Source organism: Pogona vitticeps, chromosome 2 (genome assembly GCF_051106095.1).
Source record: "Pogona vitticeps strain Pit_001003342236 chromosome 2, PviZW2.1, whole genome shotgun sequence".
Lineage (NCBI taxonomy): Eukaryota > Metazoa > Chordata > Lepidosauria > Squamata > Agamidae > Pogona > Pogona vitticeps.
The window spans coordinates 159,991,255-160,016,255 of NC_135784.1; the positions used below are offsets into that span (position 1 = coordinate 159,991,255).

Sequence of the window (25,001 nt, forward strand, 5' to 3'; positions counted from 1 at the left end):
AGCTAATATTATCATTTTTGCTAAATGGTTATTTCAACGTATATACACAGATATAAAGGGAAGGTATGTACACTGTGCAAACAAGAAGTCTCAGACATGTTAGTCTTTTAATGGTATACATGACATTCAAGTATGTTGGGTATCAGAATGAGGCACAATTATGCGTCACTAGACTGGCTTTAAGAGAGCCCGTGTGGTTTACTGGACTGACTTTTGGACTAGGAGTAAGGATTTGAATTCCTGATCAGCCACAGAAAATGACAGTGCCCTGGCACTGGTAAAACCACTCTTTATATATTTCACATACTGTACAGTGGTGCCTCGCTAGACAATTACCCCGCATGACAGTTTTTTCGCTAGACATTGACTTTTTGTGATCGCTGTAGTGATTCGCAAAACCGTGATTCCTATGGGGGAATTTCGCTGGACAATGTTTGGTCCCTGCTTCACAAACCGATTTTCACTAGATGATGATTTTGATAGCTCCCTCCGCACTCGCAAAATGGGTGTTTTCGGGACCTAAGTTTCACAAGACAGCTATCTAAACAGCTGATTGGCGGTTCGCAAAGTGGCTTTCCTATGGCCGATCTTTGCTAGACAACGATGATTCTTCCCCATTGGAACGCATTAAACAGGTTTCAATGCATTCCAATGGGGAAATGCTTTTCGCTAGACAATGAATTCCCTAACCAGCAATTTCAGTGGAACGGATTATCATCGTCTAGCGAGGCACCACTGTACTTTATAAACTATATTAGGGCTGTAATTAAGTCAGATTGGACTTGACAACACCGAAGAAAAAGAGTGGTTTTAGCAGAGTGGTTCTGCTCAGAATATACATGGTGGTCCAAATAAGGGGAAACAGTGTTGGTTTCCATCACCTGATGGAAACACTTTTTGCTGCATGTTCTTTCTCAAATAATTAATTTTACAGATAGCTAACTTGTGATATCAGTGTCTCAAACAGTAAGGAGAGAATAAATGCATTGCAGTTCTGAACACGGCAAGGGTATGTGTAGAAAGACACAGAGTCAACCTTAGATTCCTGTCCACACCTCTTATTCTCTGCAGTTCAGCAGATAAAAATTAAAGCCACTCAAAGCCATGGGGACTATCTCTATATTCTTTTGAAACTGGTGGTGGTGGGGCAACTATACTGGCAAATAATACAAAAAATGCTCTGGAATTGGACTGTGTCTCCAGCAAATCTAGATGGCTACAGCAGAAGCTGCCTTAACAACCTGTCAAGAAGGACTGCCAATTTCATCCTCTCACTCTCCTGTTGGGTTGGCTAAAGTGAATTCACCTAGGGAAACTCAACTTTCTGGGTACAAATTCACAGCAGAGCAATTTGTATTTTTGCTACTCTGTAGTTTCACCCTAAATTTCAGCTCATAGTGGCAGGGATTAAAAAGCATGTATCTAAACCCGGACTATCCCTGTATCTCAAAGTGCAGTGTCTCCACTGGAAAAATGTAGCATCCCACAATGATGGAGAAGAATGCTTTAGAAAACATCTATTAGATGGACAGATAAATGTGCACTTAAGATTCAAAATGCTGCTTCTATCCTGTGAAGGAAAAAAGGAAATGAAAATCAGCAGCATCTCAGAGCTCCTGCCCTGTAGTTTTTACAGTAGGAACTAGAAAAAATATGCTCTTTTACACAAAAGGAGCATTGAAAAATCTCTAACAGTCAAAACACATTCAGCTGATCCACTAAGTGCAATATTTGACATTTGCAAGCCACATACCATTGTGCTATGTGAAAAACACCCTTTTATTTGCAAGATGTTCTCCTGTTTTTCATACCATGATCTCAAATAGCCATAAACATACCACAGCGTGCCTCTAGTAACATTACCAGCCAAAACAGTAAATCTAGATCCAGACTTATAATGTATAGAGCGCCCATCAATTTCAATTTGAGGTGTGCACAACCACCCCTAAGTAAGTCTAAGGCAAAAAAGCCACATTGATTTAGCTTATTTTTAAAAAAAAAATACCGTATTTTTCGCTCCATAAGACACACCAAATTTTTAGGATAAGAAAACAGGAAAAAAATAATCTCTTTTCTTCTCCTAAAAATTGGTGAGCCTTATGAAGAGGTCCGTCTTATGGAACACACCCTAGGACCCTTTGGAGGCTCACCCAGCCCCCCCCCCGGAGGCCAGAGGGGGCGAAATCGCCAGCTTCTGGGACTCTTCTGAAGCTTCCCAAGCCTCAAAAGTGTCCCAGAAGGTGGCGATTTTGCCCCCTTTGACCCCAGGGGGCAGGGTGAGTCTCTAATGTGTCCTGGAACACACCCTAGGACCCTTTAGAGACTCACCCTCCCCCCCAGGGGTCAGAGGGGGCAAAATCGCCACCTTCTGGGACTCTTCTGAAGCTTCCCAAGCCTCAAAGGAGTCCCAGAAGTGGTGATTTCGCCTGCGCTGGCCCCGTGGGGGGTGGGGGAGCGGCGCAAGGGTCCTGGAAGGCTCACTCAGACCCTTGCGACACTCCCCCCCACGGGGCCAGTGGGGGCGAAATCACCGCCTTCGCTCCATAAGACGCACAGACTTTCCCCCCACATTTGGGGGGGGAGTGTGTCTTACGGAGCAAAAAATACGGTATCTCCAACATCCTGTAAAGCAGATTAAGTCAAGAGATAATGACTTGCTCCACACTACCAAGAAACCTTTGTTAATGCCAAAACAAAACAAAAACAAACTACAACTACAACTATTCCAAGTGGCAGTTCAGGGTATCTATGTTATTTAGAGGAACTACCTAACACACCAGTATTGGAAATGGATCTTGTTGTATTATCACAGTAGCTCATATTGAGTATGCAATTTTGCAATAGAAAATATTATCCTACCAAGACTTCTGCAATTTTAACCTTCTGAAAAAGAGGCGAGTGTCTTCTTTTGTTTGTAATAAAGGGCATATTTAATGGAGACAATAAGTTCTTTAATGAGCAGCAGCCTATCAAGCTGGAACAGCCTTCCTGCCTCTCCAGTCCAGCCTCTTTTTCAAAGGGCAAATCTCTTTGGACTTGCAGTTCAGACAAAAAAAAGGACATGTCTTTCATTTACTGGAACAAACTTGTAATAATCAATATTCTCAAACATTTAAGGGGCTGGTAGTGAATGGGCTAAATGATTTAGTTTCCACTTGTTAATCTTAACAGATAAAAGTATTTCCTTCAATAGACTATAACCAGAATCAATGTCTTAAAGATCTGTTGATGTTCTATTTCTCTGATTGACTCAACGTACAACAATGCATTATATATTCTACAATGCCAGATTTAGGTAAGAGCAATCAATGAGTTCAAGCTAAGCTGGTAAATCCTCTCAAAGGTACTTAATAATAATTCGTTTTGGCTGACCAGAGAGAAGTCAGCTGAAAGAGACAAAAAAATGACCAATCAGCCCTTGTTGGCAGCTAGTTAAGGCAGCTTCTACTACAGCCATACCTCCTGGAAATCTGGACAGCTGTAACACCCTTTTTTTTAAACACCAGCAGAAAACAATATGCATCTGATTGTCTCAATCCTGGAGCAGTTCCTGTATTATTTATCAATGTAGTCGTCTCCTCTGTCAAAGCAATACTGTGTTTCCCCAAAAATAAGACAGGGTCTTATATTAATTTTTGCTCCAACAGTCTTGTAATTTTCTTCTGGTTTCTGCACAATGGTGGAGGGCAGGGTTTCACTTAACTGGGGCTTATATGGGGGCGTTTAGGGCTTATATTATGAGCATCCTGAAAAATCATACTACGGCTTATTTTCAGATTAGTCTTATTTTGGGGGAAACTGGGTAAGTTACATTTTGTTGGGTGAAATCTTGTCAGAGCTGTGTTGTAAATGATGATGATGATGTTATCAGCAGGTGATGTTAATATTTAATTTAATACATCCAACCCTCTCCTAATCTGGGGAAGCCTTTGGGAGCTCTGGCGCAGATGAGAAGTAGCCTTTAATATCTGAACATCACTACTGTCTGTCCCAATCCAAGCAAGCAGGATATTTGGATATTAAAGCTTCTCTCCACACACCAAAGCTCCTAAAAGGATTCCTCAAGTCAAAAGAGACCCCTAGGGAGCCTCAAAACCTGAGGGATAGGAAACTTCAAATTAAATTAAAAATTAACATATTGCCTGCTGTTAACAGCATTTGCAATGTGCAACTCTGTCAATAGGATATCAGTCATTAGCTCATTTTAGGATCTGCCTGGAAAGGGAAAATGTTTTATGAATAGCTAGAGTTGTAACTGCTTATGAAAGCTCAGTCCTAGAAATTTAATATTCTAATTAGGACCAATTTGAGTAATCTTCCCCAGAATAGGTAGAGAGATCAGATATTTAAATACAGACTTTACCTTCAGCTGGTTAAAAAAAGGGTACCAAGAACAGTCAGATTCTATATATACCTTTAGTCTAAAGTTTAGACTAAAGGTATGTAACCAGTGAATCAGCATGTTCAAAATACCAACAATTCTTTTCTAACAGAGGAGCCTCACGGCAAAGTGGTTAAACTGCTGTACTGCAGCCAAAACTGTGCTCAGGGTTCACTCAGCCTTCCATCCTTCCAAGGATGGTAAAATGAGTGCCCAGCTCGCTGGTGGGGCGGCATTGTGTAGCCTGCATAATGAGAGTGCTTTAAGCACTATGGGGCGGTATATCAGCAGCACACTTTGCTTTTGCTTTGCATAAGAAACAATTCAATCTGATTACTGACTGGAGAATATTATCTTCCCCTTGGTCCAAATCCCCATTTTCCAGTACGATATTGGAAACACCACCATGATTACAAAGCAGGTGAGGTGTACAACATGTTTTTATTGTATCTTATAAAAAAACAGAAAAAGGTAATCACTGATGAAAGTCAGGCAATGATTTTAAGAGACTTGAGGGCAGGATGAGACAGTAATTGTTTTTCATGTTGTAGACATTCCTTTCCTCTATTGCTGCTGCCTGGTCAGATTAGGCTCACTGTGTGTGTGTGTTTTAATATTTTTATGTATCCGAAAATGTAACTTTCATAATTAGCTCGTAACAGGAGAAGGTATTCAACAAACAAGGCAGCATACATTGCTTTAAAATTCAGAATTGAGGCTCGGACTTCAGTTTTCCCATTGGCTGCTCCCAAGCAAGAGAGCTCCTGTCCAAGGCAGCCAGGATACCCTTTCCCTCTTTTCCTCCCAACAGCAGGCAAAGACTTCTTATTTTGGTGGACTTTTGGCATCAGAACTGTATTTTTTTATCAATGTATTTTGAAATACATGTTTTAAAATTACAGTTTGTCTAACTGCGCATATAACTTGAGGTGTTTTTATCTACATTTATCTGAAACCTTGTTGTGACACCCTCAGTCCCAGTTTTGGGACAGAGATACAGGGTATTAGTGAAATAAATCAATCAAGACATCCTATCTAGAAACTGGGTATTCCTATTTCTTTGCTACAGAAAAAAAATTCAAATAAATGTGAACAGGTACCCTGTTTCCCTGAAAATAAGATCTAACCTGAAAATACTGTAAGCTCTAATATGATTTTTCAGGATGCTTGTAATATAAACCCTACCCCAAAAATAAGCCCCAGTTAAGTGAAAGCCTGCCCTCCACCACTGTGCAGCAACCAGAAGAAGATGACGTGACTGTATTTAAATAAATGTAGATTGTACATTAAAAAAGCATCCCGTGAAAATAAGCCCTAATGCATTTTCTGGAGCAAAAATTAATATAAGACCCTGTCTTATTTTTGGAGCAACAGGGTAATTTGGACTTATGTCGTCTTTGAAGCTGATTGAGACAGATGTCTGTCTAGCAGCAAACTGGGTGATTTTCTTCAGTCCTAAACTACAAGTGCTATGGTTATGATTAGAACTTTGGTTGCTCTTCTCGTAACACAAGGTGTCATGGGGACACAATCCAACCTCGATGAGATGACAGCATTTCCCCACATATGTCTATAAACACAAACATCCCACATAGGAAGAGTGCCTATCTTCCTTTTTTTTCCTGACTCATAAAACCTTTTGCCGTTGTAGCCAGGCACACCAAGGATAAAGAATTCCACCTATTGACAAATGCCGTGAGTAAAAAAAAAACCTGGTTTATCACTTGATATGGATATTTGAAAGGATGTCATGTCCAGTCTGGGACACAAGTTCCTCTGGTTAAGCATTTCTGTTCCATTCCTCTCCTAATGATAATTCTCCTTCCCCAATTCAAGAACATGAAACCTTGCTACTTGGGAGATAAATGTGGCAAAAAAAGCTATCAAACTAAATTAAATGTACTGCTATACAAATGAAACAGGCAAAAAGTAGATCTAAACTGCATTTACGTACATGGCTATCCCTCTGTAATTTACATTATTACCAGAATTGGAAAAATACTAATACAATATAAATTTCACAGTTTGACTGCACCCACGTAAGTGCTAGAAGCAACATTTCATGGCTAGACAGCCATGGAACATTTGCATTATGAAAGCATTCTACAATACTAAAAAAACCAACATGTTACCTTTATAATCAACAGCAGGTTTGTAGGCTTGAAGGATTCTCGGCACTGCAATGCCCATGTCAAGCTCAGTTAGTGTTAACTCATTCATGAAGTATGGTAACTGGAAAGAAGGTGGGAAAGGAGAACAAGAAAGTCACTCTTGTTTTATAGCATAAAAAGTACACTTACAGTACATATTCATCTAAGAATCTCCTTCTGTTCAACAGGGATTACTTCCTGATAAATATCATAGGATGGGAGCCAGATGTTTACAAAGTTTACGATGTTTATGACCGCTTAGAGTGGTCGTAATTGACCAGATAAGTGGGATGTAAATAGAATGAATGAATGAATGAATGAATGAATGAATGAATGAATGAATGAATGAATGAATGAATGAATGAATGAATGAATGAATGAATGAATGAATGAATGGTTGCCTGCGTTCAGACATCCCAACAGGCTGGCTTGTCAAGGAGAACCCAGATGGATGGAACATGGTGGCAAGTCACTCCTGCTCATAGTGGGAGTAGCTGCTTCATGGCTGGTTTATCATGACATGTGAACCCAGAAGGACCCAAGTATCTAGTTTTTAAGCTCCCTCAACAAGCCACAGAAAGAATCCAGGCTTTGCCATACATTTGCTTCTCTGCCTTGTCAAGAGAGAATCAAGCCATAGAATGGGCTCCTGCCACATTTTATTTATTCCTTTTTATTTTTCATTTATATATTTACATCACATATTGTGAAGAACAAACTGTGGACCACTGGCCTAATGTGGAGTATTTTAGACACTCCTGCAGCACCAGCACACTCCTTATACCCAGTAAAGCAGGGTTCCCCTCAGAACCTTGATTTATCGTGTCTGAAACAAGCTGAGGAGATGTTACATATTTGAAGCAGTAATGGGCAGAAGATGGTGCACAGCTGATTGACTCCTGGCCATCCGGTGATGGGCCCATGTAGCTATTATCCTACAAAACTGCAAAATAACTGCAAAAAAACACACACGCCTTAATCTGATTTGGCAAGGCACTTCTTTCACAAGACAGATTGCAATTGTGCCTTGCCTTGACTACCGCAAGCCTGCATTTGATAGACAATGGTAGCAAAGAGGGAGCGTCTTTCAAAAATGAACCATACAAGCTGCTTTTAGAAAGGATAAAATACCTTTACTGTATATTAAGATAGCTGATATTTAGAAGGCAGTGCTTCCAAAAGCTTGGATGTACATGGACTTAGCAATGATTTGTTTGGGTTTGGGCTCCAGAAATTCACTTTATGTATTGCATATGTGTTAAGTATAGGCACTTCTAACTAGCTCTCAAAAGAAGAACAAAAATCACAAGTGCTCAGCCAAAGATTGCTACCAGCGATTGCTTTCCCATCTACTCCCATCACACTGACTTCTGCAGTACTCTAACAGGACTAGTACAAAATTCTTAACATTGTAGTAACACTTCCACAGAATATTATCCAAGGCAGCATGCAAGATAAACGACATACAAATACAGCATCAATAAAAATCAAAGTACAAACAACCGAGAAACACCTGTGCATCAAAATGTCTGAGGACTCAAACCAAGTGATGGATGGCATTCTCAGAAGGCCTGCTCTGCCAGTCAGCCTCAGAAACATAATACGTATATGGTCTAGTCCTGCCATTCTCAAAGGGGGCCATATGTGGGTCTCTGGCACATTTGAAGGGGGGCACAGATTGGAAACTATGCTTCACACATCACCTTATAAGGTTTGTTATGTGACTTCTACAAGCATGTTTTGGCCTACATTTCTTTCATATTTGTTTATGGCCATGGCCAAAACAAGGTTGAGAATGGCTGGTCTAGCTCAGGGTGGCAAACCTTGCACTCCAGATGTTGGGGGTGCCAAAGGTTTGCCACCCTGGGCTAGACCAGCTACTCTCCTAGAAGCCCCGATCTGTACTGCCAGCGATAAAGGACTGGCGGAGGTATATCATCCAAGACGTCTGGCATGTCAAAGGTTTGCCACTCCTGGTCAAGCCAATCTTGCTTCTCAGACTAAGGGAACAAGCAGCAGAGCTTTACTACAGGGCCCAAGGAGGTGAAGCTCATATGGAAAAAATGAACTCCCTGCCCTTTGTTCAGGGAACACTCTCAACCATTTAACTCACTACCGAATCCTTCAAACGGTGAATCTGCTGTACATGTTTCTTCCATATCCCCCACCACCACCCTCCCCAAAAAATACAAAGCAAACTGGACAGGCTCAGAGTCTGAAGCAAAAGAGGAGTAGTTCAGAGAGGTTACTTATACATTTCCTATCCGGTCATTTTAAGCTTATAATACTTAAAGCTGTATCTTCTGTTTCACCTGAAGCAAAAAGCATACAGGGATTCTTTGTTCTCCCCAAGAATGAAGAAGCAGCGTGGGAAATTGCAGTTTTGAGCTGAAAAATTGCCTATAAGAAAAGAGTTAAGCCTGGAATGGAGACTCGCAGGCTTCCCAGATGTTTTAGACTATAGTTCCTATCAGCCCCAGCCAGCAGAGGCAATGGGATTGGGGAAGTTGTGGTTCAAAACATCAGAGGGCCCCAGAAGTGCTCAACCTCTCCATCCAATACTATGTAGAGGAAATCATGGAACTCTTAGACGGAGCTTGGCTCTCTGTCCATAATGAGCTTATGGGGTGGCATTCATTGCTAAACTAGCACCTGACACTGCTTGCACAAGCAGAACATAACCCCTGAAAATCTCAGGATCTCTCCTCCCCACCAAATCTTAATTTAGTTCCACTTTAGCATGTTCTTGGCTTCATTTTAGTGTAAATTAATGGGGTTCGAAATAAGTGAGCCATTAACCATTTCTAAAGAAGCCAATAGCCACCCAAAGGCTGTTTTGTGGGCTCATTTAACCCTAATTCTAGCACGTACATAGTAAATCAAGCACTTGATAAAGAAAAATGGAATACTATCTTTTTCATGCTCCCAATCCAGATTTGAACAGGGAGTGCACTAGCATTTCTGCGCGGACAAACTGGACAAAATTCACTTCTTAATTCCCACAAGAGAAGACCTTTCGAATCAGTGTAACTTACGTAAGAGTGCACTTACCAAAGTAGTATTGATTCAGTGGGTTTACTCAAGCTGGGCCAAACAACTAAATTTAGCCCTTAATACTCAACTATGTGATATATGGCATTAAGTCCAAAGCAACTTAGAGTGACCCCAACGTGGCTTTCAAGGTAAAGTGAGGTATTTAAAGAGTGGTTTCACACACTCCCTGGCCAAGCAGGGATTTGAAGCCAGGTTCTGCAAGTCCTGGTCTGTCACTCGTACCTACTACATCACACTGGATACCACCACACTCAACTATACTTCAGCATTATACACACATGTCCCTCTTTTGCAGTGTGTTATAGAAGCGGAGGATCGTTGTCCTTGATCCTGCCAGGGCACTCCTGGGCTCTACTTACCTGTCATCACCCTTGCCTGCCCTCTCTCTTCCAAAATACACGGCCACAAGACAATCAGTAAGGGACGATGCAGTGGGTGTTTTGATTCTGGCACCATTGTCCTCCCCTGGTTCATTCTTTGAGGTGCTGAAACCGAAACCACTACTTCCATTCTCAACTACCAACAGATTTTGCTACTGAGGCAGCATTTTGCCGGATACAGCAAAACTTTAACTACTAGGATGACATGCATAAGGGACAGGGCATGTTGGGAACACCTAATTAAATTGACCTGGTTAACACTGCAATACATTTTGGCCATCAAGTTGGAAATGACTTGTGCCACTAATAGGGCTTTCAAGGGAAGTGAGACATTTAAGGAATGGTTCTACTACTGTCAATCTCTCACTGGAGGCTTCCATGGCCCAATCCATTGTTCTACCCACATCAGCACACTGGGCACATTTTGGCTACTAGAAGAATATTACTTTGCGTACATACATTCAGTCAAATTCATATGTCCTCATGACTAGAGACAAGAGACACCCGGCGGGGGGGGGGGACTCCACAAGCCACCTGTGATCAAGGTGATATCATCCTTCAATGGTAATAGAAACTGAATGCAGGAAAAGTTTCTTTTGTGTTTGGACTGGTGTCTTGGTGGCCAGCACCGTGTACTTCAGGCTGACAGATGGATTATTTATAGAGCATTTATGCATACTTACATGGGGAGGAGTTCAAATTCTTTTTGATGTTTATTTGCAGTGAGCAGCTGACATATAAAGGCAGTTTGACATTATCTCCTTTGTTCAAGAATGGAAAAAAAAGAGCAGACACTTGGAAAAAGGTTGATACCTTTATCTTGCTGAGCTTCATTTGTATCTTCTTGGAGACCATGTCAGACCAGTATTTTTCTCCCAGAAAATCCCAGAAGATTCTTCCAAGCAAAGCATTTACCCAGGCTTCCTGTTCCTCTTCCTCATCATGAGCATCTGGCAACTGGTAAAAAGCAAACCCACCACCACCACCACATTTTTAATAACTCTCACAAGAGGGCTGCAACACATCATCATCATCACCATCATCTTATAACTGCAGAGCTGGAAGGGACCCTATGGGTCATGGAGCCCAGCTCTTGTCCAGGAGGCACAAGTGGGGAATCGAACTCCCAATCTCTGGCTCCACAGCCAGATACCTTAACCACTGAGCTATCCAGCAGTTCTTTCTAAACATTTTCACCTTGGTTACTATCTAGAGAGATGACTACATAAGAACACATTTAACTGACTGGCATGAACCTATTTATAGAAATAATTTTATCTACTTGTCACCATGTTAAACACAGTATCTGATGTACGTTAGTCAAAGTTCTTCCCCAAGGGAGACAATGGTTCATTTTAAGAAACAACAAAGAGCTAATGAGAGCCAAAAGTCAGCAGCCAGCACAAGAAAGAACTGCTGAGACACCTGGGCTAGCTGGGCAATCAGAGGACAGGTTGGTGCCTTCACAGTCGCCCTTACTGAACTTCCTAGCTTTTGCTACAGGGATGAGCAACAACTAGGAAGAGACTGGAAGTCTGGAAGTCTACAGTTGCCAGCAGACGTGGGAGCCTGATGAATGGAATTGCAAGATTTGGGGACATCATAAACAGTACTTATCATCATAACCAGCCAGTTGCAAGGTGGCAGCCAGAGGGCTGTTATAAAACTGGCGTACGGCAAAGGAAGACTATTGTTTCGGGAAGGGGCAAGAACGTGGGCAAGTCACATCCTATTTCTGGACAATTTGGATGGCTGATGCATTGCACAATTTATACAAATAAATTAAACAGTTTTGCACAAATATGCCATTCCAGGCTTTTCCTTTCAGGCAATATTTACAAAATATTTTCGAAATCCTCAGGAAATTCCTTTCCATTCCCACTGCTGAGGAGAATGCTGCCATGCCTCATCCATGTCCATGAAGAAGAGACAAGCAAGGGTTTACATCTCTACTAAGAAAGGAAGCATGTTGTGATCTGCTCTTTCTTTCTGTATATGTCACAAGTCAATTATGTACTTGTCGTACACTCTCCGAGTGAGATGAAGGAGTCCCCTCTCAACATTATTTCCAAGACCAATTTGGGCAAGGAGAGTGGGGAGCCAGGGCCGAACGGTGAGATAAGTTTGGGCTAAGAAAGGAGATGTAACGGTTCCCGTAAGAGTGACTGTGGGAAGGCCGTGCTACAGCCCAGACAGTGTACCAGTGAGTGGAAAGGAAGGTGGGTTATATCCTGTCTCTAATTGCAGTGAGGCCTCCACCCTTAATAATACTAGTGCCTCGTCTGCAGTGCCCTTAAAACAAAGGATGCTGTTCATGAATGCTAAGTCAGATAAGAGAACAGTGTTCAGCAATTATGACTTTGATCTTCCTCAAATTATCAAAACCGCACTAGAGAAAAGGGAAAGAGTCCATTTCTTCTAGATATGCTCATTGGTTGCCAGTTACAGAATCAGGCACAGCTCAAAAGGGGCTGGGGGGTATCAGGTGACCTTGCTTAGTCATGATGCCATTTCTTTGATCAGGTAGCCACTTCTGCAGTGCGCTAATCTTTCGCACCCATACTTATGTTCTGGTGGATCCTAATCTTATCTCACCATCCACCCCAGTTGTCCACTTTCCTTGCCCAAACCGGAAATCCTGGAAATAATGTTGAATGATGACTCATCCATTTCACCTGGAGAGTGTAGGGCAATACATAATTTTCTTGCTATCTATAAGAAGAGAAGAGTGGATCACAAGTACTATGTGTTTCCCGAATAAAGCTGCCCCACATCACACTGACAATATGAGGACTGCAAAGAAGCAGGGGGCAGCCACACTAACCTCCTATCATCATATTTAGCCTGTGGAGCACAACAATGCTTAGATAGACTCTGCGGAAACAAGTTCATTTCTCTTGTACCAGATCAAAACCTCTCATTCACTCAGACCTTATGCACAGAATGGTCAAAATCCTCTTGCATAGTTAGACAAATGGCATAACTTTTGAAGGCAAATTGCCCAATTAAGAAACCACCATAGATATTACCAATTGCACAGAGAGCCACAAAATTCAGTATGCAACAGAAAATATTTAGAGTGATTTCTTAACCTGGGGAAATTATCTCCAGATTTCTGCCATTTGGGCTATGCCCATTTAACTATGTAAGAGGATTTGGGCCAATGTGTATTTTAAATAAACCTTGAATACTCACTCATTTCAGTTTCTCTTTAAAGATCTAAGCAGCTGATTAATTTATTCTTCCTCCACTCGAAACTTTTTTTTGCTGTTTTTATTCCCCCTCCCACCAGATGTTAAATCTGATATGATTTTTAAATATTGCATCTTTGCTTTTTGCTCTGCGAGCCATCCCAAGAATATAAAGCATATAAAATACCTGTTTGCTGCCATGCATCCTAAAGATATGTAGGTATACCTTTCTGGAGTTTTGCATGACCAGGCACTGCTGATTATGCAGTTCAATTGAGCAATCAGTCACGTGGTTTCTGTCACATTCAACTGTGCAATGTGCTGGCGGAAATAATTTGTGGATCACAATTCTGCCTTGGTGTCATTGTAGCTACAGTGAGCATAACACTGAGTTATGCCTGCATAGTTACTCAAAAGGATTTCAGCCATTAGGCATATAGTGAATGCTGATAGAGTGGGGAAAGTTCTGTAAATGCTCACGGAACATACACCCTTATGAACACCAAACTCCAGTCTGTGACTGCCTGCAAGAAACATCAAGTACACAATAGACATGTAAGGGAAAAACCACATTTCAGCCCAGAATAGTCAGCCATCCCACCTCACCTTCTTCATAGCTGTAGGGCTGCTGTTGGCACTGTGAACTGGACTGGCAATGGGGCTTGCATGTTCTTGTGGAATGCACTTGGCCATGTAGACATTATAGTCCAGTAACATTTTTTGTCTTGTGCTGGTGGCCAGTTCCTTCGACTTTGGCTGAGAAAGGATTTCTTCCACACTGCCTTTGCTGCTGCTACGGCTGTGCGTGAGACCTCCAGACTGGCTATTCGATCTGCTGTGGGTTGGCAAGAATCCTAAATGCAGCAGGAGTACAAGAGGGAGGGAAGAAAGCCAGTCATTAATGAGTTGCTGAATATAAAACTTAATGGACACGATTAAGGTGGCAATAATCCAGTGAGATGGTCAGAATGGCAAGAAGAAAAGTGTGCATTTGGTTTCTACCTACCACCTGCTGAAAGGAATCCAGTGTCTTCCAAGCCATCTATTGAAGATTGCAATACACTTGAGTCTGGCTTTAATCTAGCTATGCTCATGACTGGAAACTTCACTCACAGTTCCCATATGCATGCATTTTCAATTGTTAGTGAAGTACAGTTGGATTTTCACACTGCTGTGCCAGATAGTGTCTCAAGCCAAATGGTTGTAATAAAAATAATAATAATAATCAGGAGTTTAAAAGCATCTCCTCTTAATTGGATAGATACAGTTTGGCAATTGCATGAAGCATCTGCTACTTGAAAAGGAACCAAAAGGAAGCGCAGAATGAACAGAACTCCAGCAACATCAGATGATAGCAAGCCACAACTGTCCAACCATATTTTATTTATTTCCCAAATGTTCTAAAGAGGAGGAATGATCTGTGATGGAAGACGAAGGAGGAGATAAATGGACTTATGAAGAATTAATGGCCACTTGCCGCATTAGATTTTAAAATCACAAAATGCAGATAGGACATCTGATGCTTCTTGCTCTTTAGGATGTTTAGATTCATATCAATCTCAGTGATTATACCTCTCTCGCAGTGGGTGCCTTTGTTTTTCCTAAATACAGAGCTGTCAACGGGTGACTGTGGCTCTGACCCAAGATGCTGTAATTCAAAAGGAACGTATATTGGCTGTTGAATGGGTAATGAGTTGGCCCCCTAGTATTTGTTGCTTGATGGTGGCAAACCTAAACATTCTAAACGGGTCTACCACCTCTTGCTTCTCCTCATCAGTCACAGGGTAATACAATCCCGGAGCTTCAAAGCAGAAGTGATGTGGTCATTTTGTGCTCAGACCAAATTTCCTCTCTGTTCCTCTGACCGCTTCTCATATATACCAATCTTATGTGGTCCAATTTTATTCAGCAGGATAGTAAAACACAAAATGGGTCAAATGGCTAGTTACAGCTTTTCTCTGAAAACAGGATAACATACGTTTGACCATTCTAAAGCTATTGTGGCACTTCTCACAAGATGAGGTGAAATTAGGAAAACAACAACATAAGATCATAAGAAGCAAGTCCAACCCTTCAAGGCTAAGTGCCCTGACTTACTGTAAGTCCCTTCACTAATAACTTTTAAAACAGAAACATGCTGGGCTAATGCTAGCCAAAATGTCCTGTGTATTACAAATGAATATGTAATATTCTGCAGGTTAGATATTACTTTTATATTTCACTTCAGGAAAGCTAAACAACTACAGCAATCAATGTAACAAATTACCGGCAGGAATCCTGCCGCATTCCACTGCACATGGATATAGCAACTAAACCAGTGGTTTTGGGGCACAATCCACAGCACCATCAGTTGCACAACCAAGGCACAGCTGGGCACACAACGGGCAGCCAGATGGCTAACTCTTCTTGTGCAACTGCCCTTGCATGTTCACATTAACCCAACAGGATCCTGGGCACTGAGAGTATTTTCAGCCCCCTTTTCCATTTATTGTAGGAGATTACAATGGCAAGTTATACAAATGAAGAGTTTTAATATGTAGAAAGACTCTAGGGTGAGTTGCAGCTCAGATATGTTCTATTTCAATGATTAAATATCCAGTATTCCTGATGGAGCAAACAGTGCCAATGGATCTTTATTAAGGACATGTTTCATTGTGATTCTAAGAAGTCTTAATAGTAGGAAAGAACACGTCCTACCTGGTTTATTTCCACATACAGAAATTGGCTTTTTCCCTTCAGATTTCAGTTTGGAAGCCAGAACAAATCTCCTAAACCATTCCTCCTTTTCCCTTCCAGTCCTTCCAAAGAGATACAGTACTTGGTCCTTCTGAGTGGTGGATTTTGACCCGTCTTGAGATAGCTTCTTGGATTCTTCATTGCTTGAGTCTGTTTTTTCAACAGGAGGCTTCTCTTCTGAGCTCTCTTTATCAGTCTGGGCTTTAGCCATGAAGTCATCTTGTTTCCCAAGCTCAATGAAAATAGGATACTTTTTATTCCAGATTCGTTTTCTAGCCAAACTTTTGGGGACCAGATGAATCTAGAAATAAAAAAATGAAACCATTTCCTAGTCTACCTCACTAGGAAGGGAATGTAGGAAAGCACGAATTAATCAAATACAGAAGCAGCTGCTGAAATCCTGTTGCTTAGTATAACATGTTGCACTAGAGTAGGCCCACTGAATCAGTAGGGTGAGTCAACTCAGTGCGTTTCATTAATTCAAATGGCCACATTAAGCGATAGGATTTCAGCCAGAAATGGGCAAGGATAGCCATCATTCATAACAAATTGGAAGCAGAACTGGCCTTTCTAAGCTTTGGCAGAGAAAGCTCACATGTTTTTCCAAAGGTTTTCCAAAAGCCTAGAAAGATCAGGCTCACAGGACTTCGTATCACCTCTCAATCACGCCCTGAATGACTACCCTGTTGCTAGTATTTCCCCTTCACTGAAAGAAAGCGAGTTTCGGAAACCAGCTGAAAAGAAGCTTGCAAGCAGCTAAGAGGATCTAATTATGAGCAACGCCAAATATTAGGAGGCAGATACAGGTTCTTCTCGAAAAGATATGGATGGGATAGTAGAGCCTTACCCCTAAATTACAAAATATAATCCTAACCTTAATTGCAACAGGGCAAACAATGTTATTTTAGTGTAAAATGCCTTCAATGCATTATTTATCGATGGAATCCAAACTCATAGTTTTGAAAGACCTTTAAGCATCTAATGCCATTAAGTTTAGGTAAAGGAATATGCTGAATCTCACACAATATTTATCACCAAACAGTTCTTCTGTTACTACACAATGTATGTATGCAATAACTCCAGTAGCAGGGCTGTACATGTAGAAGGAGGTGTACTGCAAAGAAGCCAGCCAGGGCAGAACTAAAGAATGTGGTAAACAGAAGAGTTAGCACTGAAAACAAAAACACCATGTCTTTCTTCCCAACAACACAATGGGATACTCAGCAACCAACAGACCTTGCTCCATTTCAACAGCTGCCACACAGGGGTGTAGAGCAAGGACAGGCAACCTGTGGCCCTCCAGCTGTTGTTGGACTGAACCTCCCTGCAATCCTTGCCAGCAGAGCGAATGGTGAGGAATGTTGGAACTTGCTGTCCAATGACTTCTGGAGGGCCACACTTTGCCCAACCCTACAACAGAGAAACTCGCAGCACGTGAAAGCAACGTTTCCATCTGAAAACAGAATTAGTCACTTCAAATGACATAGATTGCTGCCACTTATAAAATCCTTATACTGTATCTTGTTCATACCACCCTTCTGTCACCTAGCATCTAGGGACTCTTCACGTGTTGACGAGTCCCTAGATGCTAGGTGACAGAAGGGTGGTATGAACAAGATACGTATAGGGATTTTATAAGTGGCAGCAATCTATGTCATCTGAAGTGACTAATTCTGTTTTCAGATGGAAACGTTGCTTTCAGAGGGCCACAATAAACAAAACACACAGCCACCATCAAAAGGAGTTTAAATAGTACTCACCTTGCTGTCCGTAAGGTCATAAATTTTCTGGCTAACATAGGTAACATCTGGCTTGGCTTCATTGTAAGTAGCCCTTCTGGAAATATTTTTATTGGGTTTCGAAAGTCTCAAGGTGCTTCCTTCAAGCCTCACATAGACAGAGTGAGTCAATGTAGCATGGTAGGTTTCCGGATCATAGTTATGGATTTCATTCATCCAACCCTAGGGAAGTACAGACATTTTATTAACAGACAGCTTTCCTTTCGGTTCATACTGGTTCCTAAGACTAATTGGAAATACAAAGCCTAAATGACTCCCCAATAAGACAGGCTGAACGTATCTGCTCCAAGAATATGCAGAGCTGTGGACAATGGAGTAGCATAATAGATAAGCAGATGATTGGACATAAAAAGAAGTATGTGATCTAGAGTAAGGCTGCCACTGCATGGCCAAATCTATGGGATATGCTCAGTTTATAAAATGGGAGAATTCGAAGTATTTTTGTACTGACTATATGACAGAAAGGTTGATTTGAATCAGTCCAGCCTTTTTTGGTCCCAAAGTGGCTTCTTCCCCCTCTACTACTGTGGGGCTTCTTTTTCAAACCAGAATGATTTCAATGGTCGTACCCCTTGTGGCTAGTTGCAAAATGTTCTTGTAAAGATGGGAGTGGCATGTCTATAAAGATGGCAGGCATGTCTACAAGCGCTGTTCAGGACCAGGGGAACACTACCACCCTGCCATTCTTTCCCTTCCCTCGATCGTCCTCCCAATTCTTTTATTTTTTTAAATTTATTTTTAAACAGATTTTAGATTGACACTCGATCACCCCCATCAATCAATCTTCATTATCATTATTTCCCTTATTTACACACCCATCAGTACGCTGTCAGATTGGCAGAAGCAGGACCAGAGGAAGGAGGGATCCACAGACCTGGGACCAGAGGAAGGAAGGAAAGAACAGGGGGCTGTGGGCTGGAAGTGTTAGTAGACCGACAGACATAATATATTTAACATGCTCAGAGGCTAACACAATGTGCACTTAGTTTATAAAGGCGCACAACAAATATACCTAAATGTATTCCTGCACATCATGTACATCCCAGAATCCTCTGTATTGCCTTTTACTAATATGTATGTAATGCTAACTTTTTGTAGTGCTAACTTTGAAGCAATATGCATGTACCTTGTAAGCAATGTAATACTTTACTTCTGACCATTGCAACAGAAATGTAACATTTTATTCTTGAAATGCATATCCTGAAGATTGGCCAGAGAAACAAACAGAGTAGAAGGAGAAGGGGGAACCAATAGTTTACACTTCAAAGGCTACAACATGCTTCACTTGTGAGATAAGCCAGACTACAAGAGGAAACAATATAAGAGTAATATAAGGCCATATCCTCAGCTATCTTCCTCCCCAAAAGAACAACAAAGGGGCCATCTGACTCAGAGGCAGAGTCATCAAGGACATTTATGAAGACAAATACCCTAGATAGTTGACCCTAAATAATGTGCGAGGAGAAGAAAACAAAACACCACAAATCTAGCAACTTGGGTTATTTTACATATACAAAGAAAGTAACATCAACATGGGGAAGGGAGATAAAAATAATTCAGATGCATTCAGATGCATTCCTTGCAGACATCTTGACTCCTCAAGAGAACATCTCAATCCTAGGTCAACTGAACACGTGGGCATAACATGGACATTGTAGTCCAACCAATTAGGATAACCCAAGGAACTTCTTTGGCCAATAATCAGGAGAATCCTAAGTCAGGGGTTCAAGGAACCAATCAGGTCAAGACCTCTGTAACACCCTATCCCCAACGCTGTACTCTGAAAACTTATATAATGCTTATGTTTCTATTGTTCGAGGCTCATCTCTGCTTTTAGGAGATTGGGCCCTAGCTGTGTATTCTAATAAATTGGCACAATAAACAGCTAGTCTTTGCATCTCGGTCTGTGTTCTTCCGGAGATAAAGAACCCATTTTCAGGGGTAACAGAATGCAAATCATATTGCATCTAGTATGATCAGTAAACTCCTGAATCAACTCACAGTTCCTGTGTGCGCACTGGCTGTGAATTCAAACAATACAGGCTATGAATCAAACTGTAGCAAAGTAAAATCACTTTCCAGAGTAGTTTTTTTTTAAATAAATGTATTTATTTAAATTTTATCCCATCCATCTAATGGCCAGGCCACTACTCTGGACAACTTAAAATATCATGAGTATGAAATAAAACTGCAATAATAATCAAATTAAAACGTTAGAAACAGAAAAACTAAATTCCCTCTCTATAAAAATAACTACACTTCTCGCTTCAACAATCCTGGGGTTAGGAGCAATGGACCCCCATGTAGTTCAAAATCCATGTATAACACTTTAAAATGTAATTACAAAGCATAAACAGTTGATTAAACCACAGAGAAAGAGCCAGAGAGAGAACAATTTTCTCTTATCGGAGTTCTCTTCCATAGCACTGACAATCCTTTCCATACAGTACCACTTTTACACCTTCAGTGTTGAACTCATGGGGTTCTGGGTGGCTAGGGACACAGATAGATTAGATAGATTAGATAGATTAGATAGATAGATAGACAGACAGACAGACAGACAGACAGACAGACAGATAGATAGATAGATTGATTAGATAGATTAGACAGACAGACAGACAGACAGACAGACAGACAGACAGACAGACAGACAGACAGACAGACAGACAGACAGACAGACAGACAGACAGACAGACAGACAGACAGACAGGAGGAAAAAAGTGTATATCGAAAAGCAAGCTGTTCTGACTTGTGCAATTCAAGGAAGAAGTGTAATACAAAAGAGTTGTACCTTAACACAGCCCTGTGGCACCTTTAAGACTAACACATTTGAAGGCACAGTGTGACTCATCATTTTGCATTAACAGATTAACACAGGTATCCTTTGGTAAATAATACTGGGCTGCCTGCTATTAATGTTGCAAGGTAGGAGAGGAGGAAACAATGAGAAAACGGCTGATGCAATTAGTTTGGCTGGACTAAAGGGAATGAAATGCATAAAAAGCAAATAAAAGCAAGATGAAATGCTTCACTGAAGGCACCGCCAACTGGAGTGTTTATTCTTCTCTCTTTTGTGCTGCTTATCGCAAAGCACAGTGTACCCGTATTTCTGTCCATACTTAGGGGTAATTCCTAACTTCATTTTTCTTCTGAAATGTATGATCTTCTCCCAGGTTAGCCATGGTAAATGCCGCCTTTTCTCCCCTTTCTCATTCCCTTCTTTAGACAAGAATCTCCAGTGCTGAGTTGTGTATTATGGCTACATACCTTCAGCATCATCCCCACTCGAGGCAAGAGGCCAGGCAAAGCTCTCATCGGTTGAGAGATGGGGTGAGTCTGAAAACCTCACCTGGTTTTGCGCCCTATTTTAAAATCTTCTTGTGAGGCAAGTGTCTGTGCCAATACACACACACACACACACACACACACACACACACACGCACACACACACACACACACACACACTGACAGACAACCTGTCATTGTTTACCTCAGTGGCTGCAACATCTGTAAGAATTGCTCTCTTCCTGACTTGACACATAACAGCTGACATTCACATTCTTCCTGCTCTTCAAGAGTATTTAAATTTATCTCTTCTGGAGGTAATTCCCCCCCCTTTTATTATTTAGTATAGATTGATGCTAATATTAGAAATGTCTGACTCAAGAGGTTTTAGCTCCTGATCATCACTCCCCTGTCCCCAATAAAAAGAGTAACTCTAGCTGTTTAAGATATTAAAAATGCAGAAAATCAAGGTGCTCTTTACCACGATTGGAACTTTGCATTGTCTGAAGGATGGGGGGGGGAACCATTTTCATTACAGCAACCAATCACACACTTATTGGAGAACGAACACTTTTTCTGGAGAAGCCCTATGACTCATGCTTGTCACCAGTCAAGGGTGCGCCCAAGCATGTACAGAAACATAAGCAGAAGAACTAAAGATGACAGCAATTTCTGAAACGACCTGAACAGTCAAGAATACAACCCCAAGATTTTGTCCCAGGTACCTTCTCCCCCTCATTTCATCTTCAAATGTCACAGCAATATATCCATCCATTGCTTTCAGAACACTGTACAGTACTTGGGACTTGTCCTTCTGACACATTCGCAAGCCCCTCACAGAGTGTCTCAATGGCACTCTGCTGTGTCAAGAGAAATGGGTGCCCACAGGTACTGCCCATATAATCTCCTTGGCACGAAGGATTGTGTGGCACACAAATACGAGCACGGCTTACTACACAGCTCTTTGTGTGTTAACTGACTTACAGAAAGAACAAATGGAACTCAGATAAGGAAGCTCTCCGCCTACACCAGAACCCTTCACCATCATATTATATGCTGTCAAGACAATTCCGACTTACGGTGACCTTTATCAGGGTCCTCCAGGTACAGAATGCTCAGAAGTGATTTGCCCTTCCTTTCTTCTGGGGGCCTCCTGGGACTGTGCAGCTTGCCCAAGGCCACACAGGCTGGATCTACTTGCAGGAGGAATGGGGGGGGGGAATCAAACTCCCAACCTCTGGCTCCGCAGCCAGATACCTAAACCACTGAGCCATCAGAGCCCTTCGATCCAATCAAATACAGGCATCATCATTGATCCATTAAAAATAATTACATTTGGACAAAGTATACTTATTGGCAACAATATAAAAGGTCTGGGGGGGGGGTTAAAAAGATCTGTGTGTAGCAGGAACTACAGTAGAACTAATATCAAAGACTGATGTTTTTCTACAACAGATTATATTTGAGGTAGAGGCACTCCAATATAATCCGGAGCAGCTTCCAGCTGGGTTTTCTCACCACTCTAGCTTTTTTTTCTATTTGATGGGATAATGGAATTAAAAGAGCCACATGCTATTCTTTTGATTCATTATACCTGATGGCTCAGGTTTTACAGTCAAAGTAACTGGATTAATCTCTGCCACTCTGAGCACATTAAAACCCCACTTACCCCTCATCCATTCCTTTATGATTCCTCACTAGCAGAAAAACAGCACCTTTGTGTCTTTCGTATTAAAAACACAAATGTTACTGAGTAGTGGAGGAAAGGGACAATCAATACCCTTTAGCTCAAAAGGTCTTAGGTCTTCTCATTTAAAAAACCAGCTCCTTGGGTGCAATGCAATGGCCTTCTCAAACTACAGATGAACAGTTTTTACCTAAGTGGCATTATCCTACATTATTCATGACAGACTTGTCAGCTCCGCATGCCTGCACCAAGCGAGCAAGCATGGCCTGGCCTGTTTAAATGAAAATGCTAAAGGTTTCCCTCTCCTCATCTAACTTAGATAAATGTGTACTTCTATGCTGCAGGCTATAAATACCCTGATCATTTAGGGGTACTTTCCTACTGTGTAGTTGCACCCGAAGAAAGGCACTGTGATCCTGTTTTGTTGAATATAAGGAAGATGATTGGCAAAGGCTTCTGCCCATGTACCATGTCAGTGGACTGAAGCATGGCATAAAACTTCATTTTGTTAACAGCAATGCAGGGAAAAAAATCTGATTCATAGTCATGTCCTTCAAGATGTGCCAAGAATGTATGGATTCTGTCTGTTAGGGATGTGCAGTTTGTTTTTATGAACTACAAATCCCAGAATTTTTCATTCTGGAAATCCCATCTGCAGACATCTGAAAAAGCTGAGTATGTTTAGCCTGAAGAAGATTAAGGGACAACACAGCAGCTGACTTTATACGCAAAGGGCCCCCACAGCGAAGACAGAGAGGGCTCCTTTCTTTACAGGATCAGAATTAATGAGCAGAAACTGGAGGAAAGATGATCTTGGGCTCAACATAAGAAAAACTTCATAAGAGCTGGTCAGAGCTGTTCCGTGAAGAGCAGATTGTGAATGATTCCTTTGGCTGGAAGTATTTAAACAGAGACTCGATGGCCATCTGTCAAAGATGCTGATGTTGCATCCAGCTTTGCAGATCCTCCATTAAAAGTACGGGGTGGGCATGTTGGAATCGATCATCTCCAAGAGCCCTTTCAACCCCAGGATTCCAAGATTTAAAGTGTTGCAGTAAAGAAACCCCAAAGTGATAGATATTACTGAGATACCAAAGAATAGCAAAATGAAATTTAAAAAAACCAGAGGCAAATATGTTCTTCACTCTAGAGTAAGGAGGGTGCCGTTATATGGAGTCATAGCTTAGCTTGAGAGAAAGGATATGTAAATTTAAAGCCACAACATTTTCATGGTTTCAACACCATTTCAACTGCCCCAGTGCTCACTGTTTTAACACCTTTGCCCCAACGTTCAAATGTTTGTAGCAAAACATTAGGTTGCATCAGACACCTCCACTCTGCAGTGACAAGGAAGATCCCCATCAACCTTATTCAAAGTTGGTGCAAGGGCTTGTTTAAATAGCAAAGTACGGTCTGCCAAATCAAACGAGCTGTCCAAACCTATAGATCAAGTAGAATTTATAACAGGAAACCCTTCAGCAATGAAACTGCCAGTGTACAAATGTGTTAAACGTGCATTACATTACTGATCCACTCATCTTTGTAGCACCTGCTAAGAACTCATACTTATATATTTATTTCTATTTCTATACTGCTCCGTTTCTTGTTGAAACACACTTTGCTTTCACAATACTGCATTATCAGTTGAAAACATTTATGTAATGATAACCGGGCCAGTTAAGTAGAATGAAAATTCCCTTGCTAAATGTGAACATAATTCAAACATTCTCAGTTATTAAAAGCTCAGAAAGAGTCCTGCTCTAACGGAGTGAGTGGGTGGCCATGCTAGCCCACTATAGGGAAAAAAGGAAACATAGAATCATTTGGCACTTTAATGGCTAAAAAGATTTATTCCAAGTATGGGAAAGTAATTTTCCAAAACAATTAGTTGCAGCTCCAATCCTTTGAAAGTAGCCAGCTGCTGTTACAGTTACCTTTTAAATAGATGTTGTTTTAGAAGAGGTAGCCATGTTAGTCTGTGCAAGCATAGCAGGCAAAACCCAAAGGAAAAGCAAAACAAAACACAAGATGAAAAAATGGCACCTTAAAGACTGTTGTATTTTAATGTGAGCTTTCATGGATCAAGTCCACAAATAGTTGAAAGCTGTTTTTGTTTTAAAAATAACTACATTATTAATTAAATTAGATACATCTACTGACTTTATTAAAAATAAAAAATAACCCTACAAGTTATTGGTTTGTGGTGCAAAGCACACTTAAGTAACAATGCGACAGTGAAATGGGTGGTTATCTCTCACTGGTCAGAATCCTTTTATTTATACTTGCCAATGAAACTTCACTGTCATAAATCTTAGCGGGGACCCTCACAGAGAGAGTA

The 25,001-nt window shown here is 41.2% G+C and overlaps 1 protein-coding gene across 3 annotated transcripts in view; it reads right to left on the reverse strand.

The window, feature by feature from the left end:
• The window catches only part of TEX2 (testis expressed 2), a 111,492-nt gene that overhangs the window by 13,665 nt on the left and 72,826 nt on the right, over positions 1 to 25,001 (reverse strand). For all 3 annotated transcript variants that reach the window (XM_072990994.2, XM_072990992.2, XM_072990993.2), the window contains exons 3-7: positions 17,653 to 17,853; positions 15,854 to 16,193; positions 13,763 to 14,010; positions 10,779 to 10,922; positions 6,514 to 6,613 (exon numbers count right to left, since the gene is read on the reverse strand). In XM_072990994.2, the coding sequence (XP_072847095.2) occupies positions 6,514 to 6,613; positions 10,779 to 10,922; positions 13,763 to 14,010; positions 15,854 to 16,193; positions 17,653 to 17,853 (1,033 nt within the window). The remainder of the gene's footprint in view (positions 1 to 6,513; positions 6,614 to 10,778; positions 10,923 to 13,762; positions 14,011 to 15,853; positions 16,194 to 17,652; positions 17,854 to 25,001) is intronic.